Source organism: Sinocyclocheilus grahami, unplaced genomic scaffold (assembly GCF_001515645.1).
Source record: "Sinocyclocheilus grahami isolate Dianchi unplaced genomic scaffold, SAMN03320097.WGS_v1.1 scaffold3.1, whole genome shotgun sequence".
NCBI lineage: Eukaryota > Metazoa > Chordata > Actinopteri > Cypriniformes > Cyprinidae > Sinocyclocheilus > Sinocyclocheilus grahami.
In genome coordinates this window covers 6,103,202-6,122,064 of record NW_015505182.1, presented here as the reverse complement: position 1 = coordinate 6,122,064, position 18,863 = coordinate 6,103,202, and the positions used below count along the sequence as shown (strand labels likewise).

Genomic DNA, 18,863 nt, shown 5'->3' with positions numbered 1-18,863 from the left:
AAAAACAACAAAACATTTGATCTATTTTTTGTACCACTTTATCAACACAAACCTCGCTGGTAATTTCGCTGGTACCTGTGATCAGTGACAATAAAGGGCTCATTCATCAACACAAACCTATTCATAGGTACTGTACTGAAAGATAACTTCAGACCAAACGTGGGCAGAAGATCTAAGATCTATAAGTGCATGTTATTGATCTTATTCGGAACAATTCTTCTAAGCATATGTTTCTTCTTTTTTTTGTGTGACCCCGTGAGTCTTAAACATAACTTGATCTTTCAGTGAAACAACAGACTTCTCTGTGGTGAACACAGAAGAAAAGATCTGTTGTTACTTCAGTTTCATCACAACTTTAAGAACTGAATTCTCTAAAAGTTTAGCTCAGAAGTGCCCAGTCCCGTTTCTGTAGATCTACTATCCTGTAGAGTTCTGCAGGACGGCAGATGTCTAGGAACAGGCCAAATAACCCATCTTATTTATAAATATTGTCAGCAGTCATTACAGACTATTTAATAACTGAGCATTCAATGGATTTGATTTATGTGATGTCAATTCATGCAATTATACACTGCTAACTACTAGGGATGCTCCGATCCCCCTTTTTCGCCTCTGATACCGATACCTAGGGTTCGGTATTGGCCGATACAGATACCAGTGAAATTTTTTTCCCTCATTTAAATAAATTTAGAATTTATATATCTCTGTGTGTGGAACTGATAATCATTCTTTCACAATCTACTAGATACAGACTACTTCATTATAAAGAAAAATAAAATAAACAAATATGAAAAATATAGGCCTATGTATATTTATAATCTATGACAAAAAATGATCATAAACTAGGTTAGTGGATAATTCGGCAGCAAAAGTTATTCTAGAAAAATCAGTGCACAATAATTTTACAATCCAAACATTTAGTGAAAAAACTATTTTGTGGGGAACAAATAAAAGTGTTGCACTAAATATACATTTGTAAATGTAAAAATGAGCATTAGCTAATATGTGAACTGAAGTTTAATGACATTTAAGCATTCAAAAGTACATTAACAAATAAGCTTGTAAATATTGTATAATTTCTGTTAAAATCATTTGTAGATTTTTAAAAAGCATTGAAAGTTTATTGACATTTGTAAACATTAACTAATGATCCATTAAGCATTATATAATGTTTGTTAATGATTTATTAATGACGCTTTTAATCATTGTAAACCATCTGTCAAAATCATTTGAAGATTTTGTTTTTTAAATGCATTATCATATGAATTGAAAGTTTAATGGCATTTGTAAGCAATTCAATTTACATTAAATAATGATCTGTTAATCATTTGGTAATGTTTAATAAGTTCATTAGTTAACATTAACAAGCACATTATCTCATATTTCTAGATATGTGAATATATATCAAGTAATATTATTTAAACATTATATAATGTTTGTTAATGAAAGTTATTATAAAGTGTTACCAATTGGACTGATGTTTAATTACCGTAAGCACAGACTAGGGATGGACATATTCACACTAATAATTCCATTCAAGATTTAGAAACAATACATGTGGAAGCAACAAACATACAAGGGCTAAGAATAGGACATGGTACACTGTGAAAACTGATCCTGCTAGCCGTCTTCAGTTGCTTGTTGACCCATTTTGAGAGAAACTCACAATCACTACAAAAGCTGAGAGAGCAAATTTGTGTTGAAATTCTATACATATTTTACAGATCCTGCCATATATATATAAATACAATATAAATACATATATATATATATATATAAATACAGTATATATATATATACATACACTGTATATATTAGGGCTGTCAGTTTAACGTGTTAACTTAATTAGTTATAAAAAAATGACAAAATTAAAATATATGTTAACGCAGTTAACACACTGGCCCCGCCCCCAGACCTATACATCATCTTACATTTCATACAGTTGACAAATATGATGCAGGACAACAACTCCATAAATGCAGTTATGCCCTAAAATTCAAGATATTGGTGCAAAAAAAAAAGCCCCTGTATGTGTTTTTGTCTCATATTTATATCATATGATAAGCGATATCACACGAGCACCGAGAGCAGTATCACACCAGTGCTGTTTGTCCCGAATATCACAAGTATAAATGTGATTTTATGCAGCAGTTCAGTAAATAAGAAGTTGATAGTGTTATATTTCAAACACAATATGTATTCTTTTGGTGAAGAAAAAGTACACACTTTTGAGTGTGTAGTAGAAGAGTAGGCAAGCTTTGTGACATACCATCACGTCACACAACTGTGTCTTTAAAGGACCGCTGTGTAGCACCTGTTACACGCACCCGGTCACTGTAAACTGGCCTGTCAATCATCTTGTCACAGTCAACATCCTCCACATTTCATTTCATTTAACTTCCTAACGTATCAGAGAGAAAAGTAGCTCGCTGATCTGCCAGTCGCGGGTCTTTCATGCGGAGAACTCTGCTCATATTTTCTGCATAATGATGCATTTAAAAGTTAACAACCAAATGGATGTTTATAAAAGTTCACAGTGCTGTTGCAGATGAAATATAACACGGATAACAATAAATAATTTTTTTTTACCAGGTTAAATGTTGATTATTAGTAACTCAAACCCCTTTTTGTAAACATACCTAACCGTCGATCGCGCGCATCCGCCACATTTGTAGTTTTTCTAACGCGTTTTATTCACGTTTGTAGTTCTGCATCGCAAAAAATTGCTTATCTTACTTAGTATTTTTGCCTTGCTTCTAGTCAAAATATCTAAAAATTTTAGTATAGTATTTCAGTCTGGCGAGTAAGCCAAAAAAATATACTAGCCAATGGCGATTCAATTGCCAAGGTGTCCGTAGAGGGTTGACTGTATAAAAACAGTTTGTGCTGCACTGTATTTGTTTTGTCCTATCGTATCATATGTTGTTGTCTTATTAAAAAATATGCTATACATTTTAAAAGAAATGTATTTTAATTTTATAGTAAATACATTCATGAATGTTTTTAATGAATGGATTTTATAATAATACAAATAGCAATGTGTAACATTTTACCATATTTAGTGCAACACTTTTATTTGTTCCCCACAAAATAGTTTTTTCACTAAATGTTTGGATTGTAAAATTATTGTGCACTGATTTTTCTAGAATAACTTTTGCTGCCGAATTATCCACTAACCTAGTTTATGATCATTTTTTGTCATAGATTATAAATATACATAGGCCTATATTTTTCATATTTGTTTATTTTATTTTTCTTTATAATGAAGTAGTCTGTATCTAGTAGATTGTGAAAGAATGATTATCAGTTCCACACACAGAGATATATAAATTCTAAATTTATTTAAATGAGGGAAAAAAACTTCACTGGTATCTGTATCGGCCAATACCGAACCCTAGGTATCGGTATCGGAGGCGAAAAAGGCGGATCGGAGCATCCCTAGTAGTTAGCAGTGTATAATGACTTAAGATATGTAGTCTTGTTTCCGTGTGGGGGGGGCAAGACTAAAGGCTAAATATCTGCATTTTATGTGCATTTTGCTTAAAACAAGTAAAATTATCTGCCAGTGGGGTAAGTAAAATATTCTTAAAACAAGAGTATTTTATTTACCCCACTGGCAGATCATTTTCCAAAAGCGCAATGGATTGTGGGCAATTTTTGCCATTAGAGTGTGCACGGATACATACTTCAAAATCGATCTGAAATAGTAGACCATCCGGGGACTTTTGGCATACTCTTTTCAACATACTATGCTTTGGGACACACTTATTCTAATCTCACATACTATTTAGGATGGATAAATATGAACATTGAGACGCAGGGCTAGATAAAAAAAATAATTACTGCCACCTGCTGGCAGATTTTCTTATTAAGCGTATCATTTAATTAAAATAATAATAAAAATAAAAACATTAAAGGGATAGTTCACCCACAAATATTAAATTCTGTCATCATTTACTCAGCCTCATGTCGTTTCAAACCTTTCTTTTGTGGAACATAAAAGGTATTTTGAAGACTGTTGGTAACAAAGCTCTTTTGGTTACCAATGACAATCATTGTATAAATATATACTGAGATGTTTCTCAAATTATCTTTTATGTTCCATAGTTTATGTTAGGCTGTTGTAGCCTAAATGTTTGTGAAATAAGTTTTTCAGTGACAGCTAAGTGTAGTGCAACATCTTACACAAACTGTTAATTTTATGTTGAATAAAATTAAAATAGTTCTAAAGCTACAATTTGTAATGTCTACTCGATACTTTATCATTTAACAGTCAAATTTATTTTGCGATCAATTAATTGAAACATGTAATTAATTAGATAAAAAAATGTAATCGACTGACATTCTGTCATCATTTACTCAGCCTCATGTCGTTTCAAACCTTTCTTTTGTGGAACATAAAAGGTATTTTGAAGACTGTTGGTAACAAAGCTCTTTTGGTTACCAATGACAATCATTGTATAAATATATACTGAGATGTTTCTCAAATTATCTTTTATGTTCCATAGTTTATGTTAGGCTGTTGTAGCCTAAATGTTTGTGAAATAAGTTTTTCAGTGACAGCTAAGTGTAGTGCAACATCTTACACAAACTGTTAATTTTATGTTGAATCAAATTAAAATAGTTCTAAAGCTACAATTTGTAATGTCTACTCGATACTTTATCATTTAACAGTCAAATTTATTTTGCGATCAATTAATCGAAACATGTAATTAATTAGATAAAAAAATGTAATCGACTGACAGCCCTAATATATATATATATATATACAATTTTTACATTAACCTCATTCAAGCAATCTGTTTAAAACTAAATAATTGGCTTTAGATTTCAAAGCATGCATGGCTGATATCTCCACAGAGATATTAATGAGCACTGTTTTACTGTTAGTTTTTAGAGTTGACTAATCACAGACTATTCCTGTCAATACTTTTCTTCCAAAAAATACAGCTATTAGAAAACGCATAGATGAACCCAGAAGAAAAAAAACAACAAAACATTTGATCTATTTTTTGTACCACTTTATCAACACAAACCTCGCTGGTAATTTCGCTGGTACCTGTGATCAGTGACAATAAAGGGCTCATTCATCAACACAAACCTATTCATAGGTACTGTACTGAAAGATAACTTCAGACCAAACGTGGGCAGAAGATCTAAGATCTATAAGTGCATGTTATTGATCTTATTCGGAACAATTCTTCTAAGCATATGTTTCTTCTTTTTTTTGTGTGACCCCGTGAGTCTTAAACATAACTTGATCTTTCAGTGAAACAACAGACTTCTCTGTGGTGAACACAGAAGAAAAGATCTGTTGTTACTTCAGTTTCATCACAACTTTAAGAACTGAATTCTCTAAAAGTTTAGCTCAGAAGTGCCCAGTCCCGTTTCTGTAGATCTACTATCCTGTAGAGTTCTGCAGGACGGCAGATGTCTAGGAACAGGCCAAATAACCCATCTTATTTATAAATATTGTCAGCAGTCATTACAGACTATTTAATAACTGAGCATTCAATGGATTTGATTTATGTGATGTCAATTCATGCAATTATACACTGCTAACTACTAGGGATGCTCCGATCCCCCTTTTTCGCCTCTGATACCGATACCTAGGGTTCGGTATTGGCCGATACAGATACCAGTGAAATTTTTTTCCCTCATTTAAATAAATTTAGAATTTATATATCTCTGTGTGTGGAACTGATAATCATTCTTTCACAATCTACTAGATACAGACTACTTCATTATAAAGAAAAATAAAATAAACAAATATGAAAAATATAGGCCTATGTATATTTATAATCTATGACAAAAAATGATCATAAACTAGGTTAGTGGATAATTTGGCAGCAAAAGTTATTCTAGAAAAATCAGTGCACAATAATTTTACAATCCAAACATTTAGTGAAAAAACTATTTTGTGGGGAACAAATAAAAGTGTTGCACTAAATATGGTAAAATGTTACACATTGCTATTTGTATTATTATAAAATCCATTCATTAAAAACATTCATGAATGTATTTACTATAAAATTAAAATACATTTCTTTTAAAATGTATAGCATATTTTTTAATAAGACAACAACATATGATACGATAGGACAAAACAAATACAGTGCAGCACAAACTGTTTTTATACAGTCAACCCTCTACGGACACCTTGGCAATTGAATCGCCATTGGCTAGTATATTTTTTTTGCTTACTCGCCAGACTGAAATACTATACTAAAATATATATATATATATAAAGTTATGCCATTTTACAAATATATATAATGTTTGATATTTGATATCAGCATTTTAAATATCTGAAAGTACACTCTTAATATCAAGCAGTCAGGCTTTATAATATGATAATCAAGTATTATTTAATAATAGAAGTTTAGTAATTGGAATTAAAACTTGGTAACCATGAACTTAGGACTGGTGCTGGTGCTTTTTTTGGTCATTCAGTGTTCCTGTAAAAAAAAACAAAAAAAAACGAACAATACTGATAAGATATTATTATTATTATTATACGATTCTACTAATAAGAACAATATAAAAACGCACTAAGGATTAATGAGCTACTGGTTCATGAATATTAATCAGGTTGTGTGCGTTTGCTCGAACTGACTCAGTCAGAGTGTTCTGTGAGTGAAAATATATCTGTGCTAATCATATACTCAGCCTCCAACTCGCACACTGACGATTAAAATCTGAGAATTTATTAGCCATCGGCTAATATTAGACATCATTTAGTCGCCAGAGTGAAGATTTAGTCGCGTTTGCGAGTGATTTACTCGCAATATGGGTTGACAGTCTATGTATGAGCACGAAGCGCATGGTAAGCGCTTAGTGTTAAAAACTGCAAAGCACAAAGGGAAGATAAATTAATGCGTAGTGTATTATATCTGTGCAACAGTTATTGAGTCTTTCTTTTAACAGTTTTACATTTCAGTTACTGTGCACGTTAAAAACTATTTATAGTCTTTTCTACGCCTGTGTTTTGTTCTCACAGACACCCGGTAGCAAGTAACAAGACAACATTAAACTCCGGCAAGAAGATAAAGTCCTTTTTGCAAAATCATAGACATGTATTTACAAATCAAGTATAATGGGAACACAGAATGATCTTGGAGAGAGCTTTACCGAGCTGACCGCTGTAACCGAACGCGACCAGGGTTTAAAGGCTGAATGAATGACTGACAGCCACAGCGGAGAAAAGAGTTTGTGTGAACTTTAATGTAAGGACTTAAATATTCATATGTAGCTCACATTAAGCTATCGTATGGCTTCAGAAGTAACAGAATAATTCACACAATCGGAAAAAAAAAAAAAAATGTATCGGATTTGGATTGGCCCTCTCTGACCGATACCCGATCCAAGAAAAATGGCAGTATATCGGAGCCGATACCCGATATTAATACCGGATCGGCGCATCTCTACTAACTACTAAAAATAACAATTAAATATTATTCTTCAAAAACAATGTTGTAAGTCCACCATTGATGGTGGTTTCATAAGTACCCTCAGCTGGACCCCTTCCACCTCATCGGCCAATCAAAATGTGCACTTTTATCTTTCATAAAAAATGGTTTATGGCCCTCCATGGTTAAAACAACAAAAGCACATCTCTTCAATCCTCTTCATCTATAGCACGAGCATCTCATTGACCTTTCAGCATTTTTTAAAAATCACCACAATTTAAAATCGTTCTCACTCCCTTTTGGCCATACACACACACACACACATCTGAACATAATGATAACAGAGACCACAGAGCCAGTAAAGTGTTTGCCTAGCAACAGGGACATAATTATATTTTTCCAACACAAAATGACCCCTGAGCAGCAGCATTTTGAAGTAGCTGAATGACAGACATTATGTGGAATATTTGGCCTAAGAAAGGTGGGCCTGAGTCAGTGACGTTTCAGGCAAGTCCGTGTCTCTGAAGGACTCTTCATTCTGACCTGCCTGAGAGTGCATTCACATGGTCATTGTTCAAAAGGTCAAACATTATTACTGTGCTGCCTCACTGTGACATGGGCAGGAGTGCTTTAATCATGTGGTCACAGGGACATAGAAAAGAGAGAGGGAATGGCAGAGAGAAATGAGAGGAAGAATTTAAGGGAATGCTGGTAATAAGGCTGTGAAGAAAGAGAATGAAGAAAGGATCGGCAAAGGAACTTGGGAAAGCTTGCTTGATACCATTGGAACACGGAGGTGTAATCACTGCCATGCAGGCAATAAGAGGAGCGAGAAGAATATTATGCATATAATTTTATTTTGTTGTTTATTTTAGAAAAAGTGAAGTCAATCATATCTGCATGAATCTTTCAGAAGCCCTCCTTTGTAATCACACAGACTGTTTTATTGCGTTATAAAGCCATTTGGGAAGCCAAATGCTCGAAAAAGTGGGTTGAAACTGCACTACTCAGTTGAATCGCGCAGCACGAATCACTGGAGATCTGTTTACTTGCACGGCCCACTGAACAGTGCAGAATCTGTTCCATTTACTTGCGCAACCTACAGACAGCGCAAACCAAGGTTCTTCAGATTATAAAAAGGTAAGAAAGATGGTTCTTTAAAGAACCTTTGACTGAATGTTTCTTCTAGGGCATCGCAGTGAAGAACCTTTTAAGCACCTTTATTTTAAGGCGTGCAGGAGCTGCACAGTCCTACTCACACCCACAGCAGTGCAGCAACAATGATGCACTTCAGGCTGTTGTTTTGACTTTTTTTGCACAAAAAATACAAATTAAAATAAAAACGATAATACTATAGCATAGTATTATTACAATGGTCCCACGTGTTAAGCAAAACATTTCCCATCAAGGAGTTATGTTTCAAATGATAAAAAATGGCTTAAGTTTTGGTTGTCAAAAAAGAGTGGAATATATTCATTGTTGATTTTATGCATTCATTAAAAATCACTTTGGAACCAGTCAGTCAAAATCAACAGCAAAAATGGCTTAGAGAGGTTTTTGTGAAAAACTTAAAAAAACTTTAATAATGTCATTGTATGCAACTTTATTCATTTTAAAGGTGTACAAAAGTGTATACGTTCCACTGTATATTGTATTACGGTCTATATTATAAAATACAATTAATTCAGAGGTTGACATGGCACTTTATGTAAAAAAGGCTGCCGACCCCTAGAGGAATCACAGGACAGCTTTTAACAACTGTAAACAAGGCTGGATAGAGTGAAAGATTAAAAAGAGAGGAAATGATTATGATCATCACTGAAAAGACAGGATGTGCTAAACACCCCGAGCATCCAGGTCTAATGAACGTACATCACATCAGAGAGTTGTTTAGCCCGCACTGCTCCAAGCTATTTATAGCTAGCGGGATCGATCACCCATCTGATGGGCCGCCACGATAGCGCTGATTAAGGTGGGAGATTAATGGCAGATTAACGGGTTTCCTCAGTGTTTCCGCCAGGCATCGTTTAAATCATCTCCCAGCAGAATGACAGCAGTACTTGCAGTGTAAATAGGAGCTTTGATAAGATGGCCTGACAAATAACTCAGTTTGGCCCTTGAGCTTTAGTTATCTGATGTATGATATAATTTGAGATTCGAACCACAGGAAAGGAATCTGAAATCTCTTTCCATAAATGGCTAGAGGGTTTTGGGCAAAGGTCCATGAACGATTTCAAGATTTTAAACGTCTCACTAGTTCAATCTAATGGTCCTGCAGAGAGACAAATGGATTTTGATAAAGTACAAATATTTAATGTGGTCTCTCAATTAAATGTAAATAAAAATGCATAATTATGAAATTTGATTTATCAAATTTGAAAAATGCTGTTTTACATGGAATTTAGCTTGTCACACCACATGACAGTTCAAACTTTTTATGACAACAGACCCCTAATGATATAATGACTTTTTTTTATTTTATTTTAACAAAATAGTTAATTATTAATTTAATAACATCATTGCTAAAAGCTAAAAACATATTATTTGCATGTGCAATTTTTTTTCCCCTGAAATGTGTCATTTGGCAGGCGCTCTATTTGTTTGTATTCATCCGATGCGGAGCTGTGGCCTTAATTTCCCCTCATCAAAACTCGGGAGGATTTTGTTTGTCCTTCACTTTGCTTTAATCTCTGTAAATCCCTGCCTGCCTTCTTTGATCTCCATTTGTGTGTGAGTGGGAGGGTCCTCTCCATATTTGTGTGTGACTGGAAGGGCCCTTTTGCCAAACTCCCCCACCCAACCCGATCCTTAGAATAACTCATCTATCATGCTTCTCTAAGATTAGTACAAAGATAGACTGAAAGCAGAAAGAGACTATTGGATGATATCCTCATATCTGAACCTCATGTATCTCAGCAGGGCTCAACAGTGCAAGTGTTTCACTAGCATTTGCGACCAAAAATAGATGTGTGTGAACTTTAAAACTTTAGGAGCACGTTTGCGGATAAAAAAAAAAAAAGTCCATGCAGGTCCCTAAAAAGTCCAAGAAATCAACTTAGCTAATGGCAACAAACAACCAGGGTATGGCCGGGTATGGTGACTTTTGTTGCTCGTTCGATGAGGTTGCAGGTTCAGAGCAGTTCGTAATCAATAAATATTTATGCTAATACATTGCTTATGATCTACTGTTGATGAATTATGACAAGGTTTACGTCTTAGCATTTATATTGTTATACATTATGATATAGATGGTAGTAAGAGTAATTATTTTGTTTCCCTCATCTTTCTGAATGAGCAGCCAGCAATAGTAAAGCTTCGACATTTCAATTCGGGTTTGTTGTTATTGGTATTTTGGTAACTGTATCTGGCATTTAGTGTAAGTTTAGCGAAGAAACCATTTTAATTTAGAAATCGCTAGTAAATTTCACAAGCAATTACAAAGAAATGGCAAGCAACACATTGAATTAAACGTAGTAGAAAAACTCAAATAGGATTTTCTTGTAAAACATACTCCATCGATCTTTGTTTTATTTAAAACTTTGTAAAATAATTCTTTATAGTGTAGCTTCTGTCTGGGCTGCCTGTCACATAGGAAAAATAGACTAAAATTAGAAGTTTACACAGTTTCTAAAGTTTAAAGTAGGTGTATAAATAAAGAATTATTAAATTCAATTTGAAGCAGAAATACTATTCTTCTTGTATTCTAAATTAAATAATTGTGCTTACATCTCCTTGTATGCCTTTATTAAGGAAAAAAACATTATTTGCTGAATTTTTATTACGCCCCTAAAGTTTTTTTTTTTCATGACAAAGGGTAGGTTTCCTGATAAAGGGTCTACGGCAGTGATATTTTCTGCCAAGAACCAAACATCAAAAAGGACATTAAAAGTTTTTTTTTTTTTTGACAAAGGTAAACAAAATCTCCTTAAAAATCAAACATTGCATTTACCTGATATAACTAAGAACTGCACAGGCCCAGCAATATGCTAAATTAGAAAGCACGTTAAAAAGAGAGACAGAGAGAGAATCCTGAGATGCATCAACACAGACTGAACATTCTAAAACAGAAACGATGCTGTAACCTTTTTTAAAAAAGAAATCATATAAGAGCATCTAACAACCTTCAAGAATCCACCCACTGAATAACAATTAACATGAGCAATTCCCTGAGACAGTATATGTGTCAGGATTATGGACTATTCTGTGTGTGTTTTTGCCCCTGTGACCCAGTTTCTTCCTCATGTTGATTGTGTTAATTTGATTCCAGGTGTGTCTCATTCCTCCCCAATTATCCTGCCTTTAAAAGCCCTAGTCCTTTCAGTTCGTGTTTGTTGGGTCTGCTTGTTGAATGTCCTTGTTCTCGGGTTTCCTGTGGATTATTAAAGAATGTTATTCAAGAACTCCTCGTTCCTTGCTCCCCGAGTGAATTGTGACAATATGAGACCAAACACATCTCTTTATGCAGAACCTTGTTCACCGATCCTCTGAAAGTTCACAAACACTCTGTGGCTATTAGGATAACCCAGACTATGCAGCTCTGATGTTATTGACAGTGAAGGTAATGGAGTTTATTTAGAAAACTCAAGATTCTTGTACTTGTCTTAGGTGTTAAAATAAATAACATGTAAACACTGCCAACTTATGAGCAACTAGTGTACTGTTTATGCTGACTCTATTCACAAAATGTAGGCCATATACTGCATGCACCCACAATTTGTTTTCACCTTCAAACGCATGTTTACCTGATGATCTAATTATACAAATTTAATTTTCAACCGCCCTTTCTCTTATCCATTAGTGCATTATTGGGCATCAAAGTTTCAGAAAATTCAGAGACATAACTTTGAGTAATCCTGACATTTTAACAGAATGAGGCAAGCCTGTCAGCTGCAGTTTCTGGGCTGAGCTATACTTCCTCTGAAATCAAGAGGTAAACCAGCAATCAAATGGGAAGGAGCCCTACTTAGCATGCCTGCCTTACATACTGTGTGATGTATGCTCAACTCTTAATATTTGGAGGCTGAGCTCTAAACATTTTTAATGATGCATACTGTCCTAACATGAGAGGAGTTTGTACTAGTGATGATAACTAGTGCAGATATTGTTCAGGGGTATGCAATCTCAAAGATTATTGGAGTATGTTTTATAAGAAAATGCAATTTCAGTCTTTCTACTTTTAAAATTTCATGTTCAATTCATGGAGTTTCTTGCTGTTTCTCAGTGTAATTGCAACACCTCCCGATAAGGCTAAATCATCATGCATGATTAATAATATTAATACTTTTAATACTAATACGTTTAATTTCCCACAAAAAAAGAAAAGATGAGGTCAATGATGAGGATACAGTCAAATCGAAGTCATTGCATAACATTTTTCTTACATGAAATGCATCCTTAGTTTTGCAGTAATTTCTTGTGGATTTGAGCAACGTCTGGGCCGTCCTGCAGACAACACTGACTAAACCCGCAGCTTTAGGGTCAGCAGAAAACAATCACACTGATCTCTTGGCAAGCTGAATTTTGATTATTTCAGACGTCAGTGCCACTCACAAACAAATGAATTCTTACACAGGGCATTTTGTGATTATTTATGGCCGTCTGCCTCTGGCATTTCAAATCTGCTTTGGATTTGTGTGGTTCATTTAATTCACATTTAACATTCATGCTTAAAGTAAAGTACATAGAGATTGCACCTTTTTTAATTCGACAGCTCTGCTCTGACTTGAGTTGAATGCCTGTTCTGGAGCTTTTCATAGATAGGCACACCAGCACATAGAGCTGGATCTGTTGGAGGATAAAATATAGGCCCTGGAATTAAGGGTGAAAACCATTTTTAATTGAATACCTTATGGAGGATTAGGAGAGTATAACCTCTGTCCTGTCCCAAAGGATTCACAGCTGCCTGTGTGCATGTTCATCACTTTATAGCATATATACATATATATATATATATATATATATATATATATATATATATATATATATAACTTCCAAGTTTTACTGAGTGAGAAACCACTCCAAACGATTCAGTGCATGAGTGAACTGTCCAAATAACTTGCACTGAATTGTAAACCAATTTTCCTGACTGACTCCATGAAAATAATTTTTTTTCTGGTTTATAAAAATAAAAATAACGACTTTATTTAACAATTTGTCTCCTCCGCATCACCCTATGGTGCCATTTAAACGTAAACAATGTATGCTGTTCTGTGTCAGCAGCACCATACACAGATACGTGGTTTTCGTTGTTTACGCTTTGATCTGAACGTAAATAACCTATCTGCGTACATGCGTTGCTTACTTTTGTGATACTCTAAAATGGCGCTATAGGGTGACATGGAGGAGACAAATTGTTGAATAAAGTCGTTATTTTTGTTTTCTTTGTGCACAAAAAGTATTCTCGTAGCTTCATAAAATTACGATTGAACCACTGATGGTCACATGGACTATTTTAATGATCTCCTTGCTACGTTTCTGAGCCTTGATCATGATTTTCATTTTTGGGTGAACTATCCGTTTAATAAAAAAAGTCAGGTCCAATTCTAAACAGCTGAGAGAAAAACACTTGATCGCTTGAATACTGTCAGAAAAATTTAATGCTGTAGAGTTTGTCAGCTCTGCCCCGCTACTAATCAATAAAATAGCTTCACTGCTGAAAAGCTACATGATTTAAAATCCAGCTTCAGTATTTGGAGTGACGCCCAAAACTGATTATAAATATAGCAAGACGTCCCTCCAGAATTTTATGAATGTGGTGAAAACCAACTGAAAACGGCTCCATAAATAAACACCCACAAAACACACCTAACACTCAACAGAAAAGACAGTAAACACATGACTCAGAAGCACACAGACTTGACTGCCTAAATTCCTTAATCTACATCAACAGCTGGAAAGCCTATGTAAGCATGTTTTTTGTTTCTTAAAGAAATTGTGCATACAAAATGGAAGCACATTCTGTGCAGGCAAATAAACAATTCTGCTGCTCGACCAGTGTAATGATAACACGCATGTGCCTAAAATACATGTAAACCAGCAAATGCCTGAGAAACTGCACTGCCATGCAACTGACTGCAATTTGCTTTTCTGTGGTATGATGCCAGAACGACGTTGTCGCATTACAGAGTGACAGTGCTACTTATAATAATAATTGCTGATTCATTTAGCGAAAGCTGAAAGGGTGTAAAAACGACTAAAACCCATTTCTGCCTGCATGCCATTTTGAGTCTAAATTTTTGTTAAAAGCATTCTCCCAGCATAATCAGCTACATTTACTCTAGGGATTTGTCTGATTCTTCACATATCTCACAGTTACGGTCTATTTCAGAGCACTTTTTCCAAAGCGTAACTTATTTAAAGGAAAGTTATTTTCTCCTGGCAAGGGTCCACGAGTTCAATCACTCACACACCTGTTCATGGGAGCTGAAGTCTGTGAGAGACAGATTGAAAATCGCAGAGGGCTTTTGTTCTCAGTGGGGAGCGAGTTAAATGCCACTTGTCTAACAGAAGCTGCAGCACCTCTGCCTGACATGGGCGGTACCGATTGCTCGCAGACAGCAGTCTTCCACATTCCTCCAACAAAACACTCGCAACCTCATTATTCTCACACACTACTCTTACTGCACAATAAACACCACACCAATCACACTTATACACTCGACTTTAAATGTACTGTGGTTTTTATTTGTGGTGCCTTTAGTTGGATCACTTACTGTAGCAGTTTTGCAACATTCCAAGGCAATATTCTATTAAAAACTGCTTTGGAACCAAATTTATTGTGAAAGCGCAACACAAATAAATTTGAAATACAGGGGTTGGACAGAATAATATTGTAGCGATCCCGTAAGGGAAACGACAACTTGACGGTTTCTTTTGTAGCTTGCTTTTTAATCACGAGAGCGCCCGAGGCAAACCCAACGCTTGAGCTCAACTCTCCCCCTGAACTCACAAATTTCCAGAACCTTTTTCTCCTGACTCCACCCACACACGAGTGCGCAGACTCGTTCTTCAGAAGAACACCCACCCCTTAAAGACCCCATGCAAAAAGAACACAAAACACAGGAACAGAACATATTTGACTTAAATCACACCTGACAGCATAACACACTTTTTCAGACTTGCTACACTGCCCCCCCTCACAGAGTTCCTCGACCCTGAGGGAACGAACAAAGTCCCGTAACCTTCTGACTCTCTTGAGGCCGCGGCTGCCCCACCTGTGTTACTGTCACTGGACTATCTAAATGCAACGGTTGCAGCTCAAGAACCAGTGTGGCTGCATGGGGGACTGCCAGAGGACTGGCAGTGCTCGGCTGCAGTCCTGCCTCGCTCTCTGGAACAGGTATATGCGTAGCGGAGGCCGGCGTCATGGCTGCAGTGGCCCCTCCTTTGTAAGGTGCCAATCTATCCCGGTGCGCGGCCACCTTCCTACCCCTTGGAGGCAACTGAACCCGGTAAACAACTTCGCCAATTCTTTCTAGTACACTACATGGCCCGACCCACTGGGAGTCGAGCTTAGGGCACCTGCCCTTCTTCCTCTGTGGGCTGTAAACCCACACCAACTCTCCCGCTGTGAAATGCCGCCCTTTTGTTTTTAGGTCAAAATTTCGCTTCTGCCGGGCCCGGCTGTTGAATGTCTCAGGGCCCGGGGGCACAGCAGGTGCATCTGGTGGCCTCCGAAAAACCATTTCTCCTGGTGTTCTGATCTCGCATACTGGCTGCACATCTGGGTCTTCCTCTTGCAGCCGCCTCCAGTCCTCTACACTCACTGTCTCAACTGCCAAACACACTGGCGTATCACCATGCGTACAACCCAAAGAGGTACTACTGGCATCTGGGTTCCCCAGCTCTCTGTCCCTGGCCTCCCTCTTGTCACAGTACCGACACCCGACGGCTGAGCAAGGCCTACGAGACAGAGCATCTGCATTTGCATGTCCTGACCCTGCCCGGTATACTACCCTCATGTCGTACGTCTGAAGTTCCTCAATCCAGCGTGCCAACTGGCCCTCCGGCTCTTTAAATGACATTAGCCACTGGAGGGCGGAATGGTCAGTACGTACAGTGAAAGGTAACCCGCATAGGTAATACTTAAAGTGCTGAACTGCAAAAAGCACAGCAGCAAGTTCCCTTCTGGTGACACAGTATCTGCGTTCAGATTTGTTGAATGTTTTGCAGTAGTAGGCCACGACCTGTTCCCCCCCAGACCCCACCTGAGAGAGAACTGCCCCCATACCCACATTGCTGGCATCTGTGTCCAGAATGAAGGAAAGAGCTGAATCAGGAGGAGCCAATATAGGGGCTGTGACCAGGGCCTGTTTCAGGGCATCAAAAGAGTTTTGACACTCCTCAGTCCACGTGAAGGACTTATCCTTCTTCTGCAGGCCGAAAAGTGGGTCTGCAATGGTAGAAAAACCCTGCACAAACCTCCTGTAATATGAGGCTAACCCCAAAAAACTTTTGAGCTGCTGCGACGTTGTAGGAGTGGGCCACCCGCTCACTGCCTGCACCTTCTCTTCCACTGTGCCAATCCCCTGCCCCCCCAGCTTGTGCCCCAAGAACGTCACCTCCCTCCTAAAGAAGTGACATTTCTCTGGGTGTAGCTTCAAGCCAGACTCGCTAATACAACTCAGCACTCGCCTGAGAGCCTCTAGAGAGGCCTGAAAAGAACTACCATGGACCAGGATGTCATCCAGGTACACCAGACACTCTGACCGTGGAATACCTGATAACACCCTGTCCATTAACCTGGCAAAAGTAGCCGGCGCATTGCAGAGGCCAAAGCAGAGCACCCTGAACTGCCATAACCCCCTACTTGTACAAAAAACAGTTTTTGGTCTGGCTTCCGGAGCAAGTGGTACCTGCCAATAACCAGTACGCATGTCCAGGCAAGTGAACCACGATGACCCAGCTACAAGGTCCAATGATTCATCCACACAAGGGATGGGATACGAGTCCTTCCTAGTGACCTCATTAAGGCGCCTATAGTCAACACAAAATCTCCACTGACCCCCATTCTTAGGCACCATGACCACCGGTGCGGCCCACGCACTCTCAGACGGCTCAATAATACCCGCTCGCTGCATATCCAACAAGGCCTTATCTGCAGTATCCTGATGGGCAAAAGGAAGCCTCCGGGCCCGCAACCTGATGGGCATGGCATCGCCTGTCTCAATTTCGTGCTGTACCAGATGTGTTCGCCCCACATCCCCCTCCCCAAATGCAAAACAATGTTGGAAATCTACCAGCAAATCCCACAACTGCTCCTGCTGACTCGAATCCAAGCCCTCCCGATTCTTAAGCCACATCTCCCTCAAAGCAACCACCCCTCCCCCCTCTCCCAGAGGTGGAAACAGACAGACCTGCCCATCCCTGCTAGGGAGACTTGAAACTGGCTCTGAGGAGGATTGTGTGGCCACCCCCGGGTAGAGGTCAGCTGGGGTGTGGGGTAAGGGAGTGGAAGAATCATCTACCTGAGGTGGTCTGGTATCAGCACTCGGGCTGGATTGCAAATGCAATGTGTGGCACTCCAACCTAGAGTCCCCAGGAACATTTGCTGCCTCTAACAGACCGGTAAAATACATATCAACATTATTTTCAGTGGACATGACAACCTCAGGACCCCCTTCAAACCGAAGCAGGCCATCCCTTAAGTCTAACTGGCAACCTGCACTTTTAAGGAAGTCCAGACCAAGAATACAGGGGTCTTGTACTGTAGCCACCCACACCGAATGGCGTAATGTCTTTCCCCCTACCGTCAGCCCCACCTCTCCTTTACCCTTCATGGGTGCTAGTTCACCCATCACTGTGCGTAGTCGGACAGTGGTGGGTTCCAGCTTGGCATTTGCCGGAACTACATCTGGTCTCAACACTGTCACAGTCGATCCCGTATCCACCAATGCTAAACACGGCACCCCTTCCACCAAAATAGGTACATGACAAAAATCACTAACACATGTTCGCCCCACCACAACCACAGACTAATTTGTCCCACAATCTCCCTCCCCCAACAGTCCATGATTGTCTTCCCGTAATCCATTTCTTGGAACTTCTGCAGATGATGAACCCTGGTGGGGATGAGTGTTGGGGGTCCGCACATCCCCGATCATGCGGACCCCATCCCGTTTCCCTGGTTTCCGGCTAGCTTAGGACACTGTCGAACTAAATGTCCAACCTGCCCACAACCCCAACAAACCCTTGGTCGAGCACGAGGTCGTTGGTCAGGTTGCAGTGCTACAGCACGAATCAATTCAGTAATCTCCGAAACCCAGGCTGGTCTTTCACTTAGCCCCTCCCCCAGGTCAGCAGACCTGACCGGCACAGTATCTCGTTGTCTCTCATCCTGCACGCAAGTTCCCCACACAATCTCCCTCTCCAACGCCATCTCCAAGGCATCCTGCAAGGTCTGAGGGTGGGCAAGCTGTGTCTGCCTACGGAGCTCCACAGGAATAAGGGCCTGGA

General features: G+C 38.3%; 1 protein-coding gene across 1 annotated transcript in view; it reads right to left on the bottom strand.

Annotated features, from left to right (window-relative positions):
• Positions 1 to 18,863, bottom strand: part of LOC107581667 (contactin-associated protein-like 5) — an 85,510-nt gene that overhangs the window by 64,460 nt on the left and 2,187 nt on the right. Inside the window, exons 4-6 of the mRNA XM_016267288.1 lie at positions 18,687 to 18,858; positions 15,930 to 18,318; positions 7,132 to 7,151 (exon numbers count right to left, since the gene is read on the bottom strand). Of these exons, the coding sequence (XP_016122774.1) occupies positions 7,132 to 7,151; positions 15,930 to 18,318; positions 18,687 to 18,858 (2,581 nt within the window). The remainder of the gene's footprint in view (positions 1 to 7,131; positions 7,152 to 15,929; positions 18,319 to 18,686; positions 18,859 to 18,863) is intronic.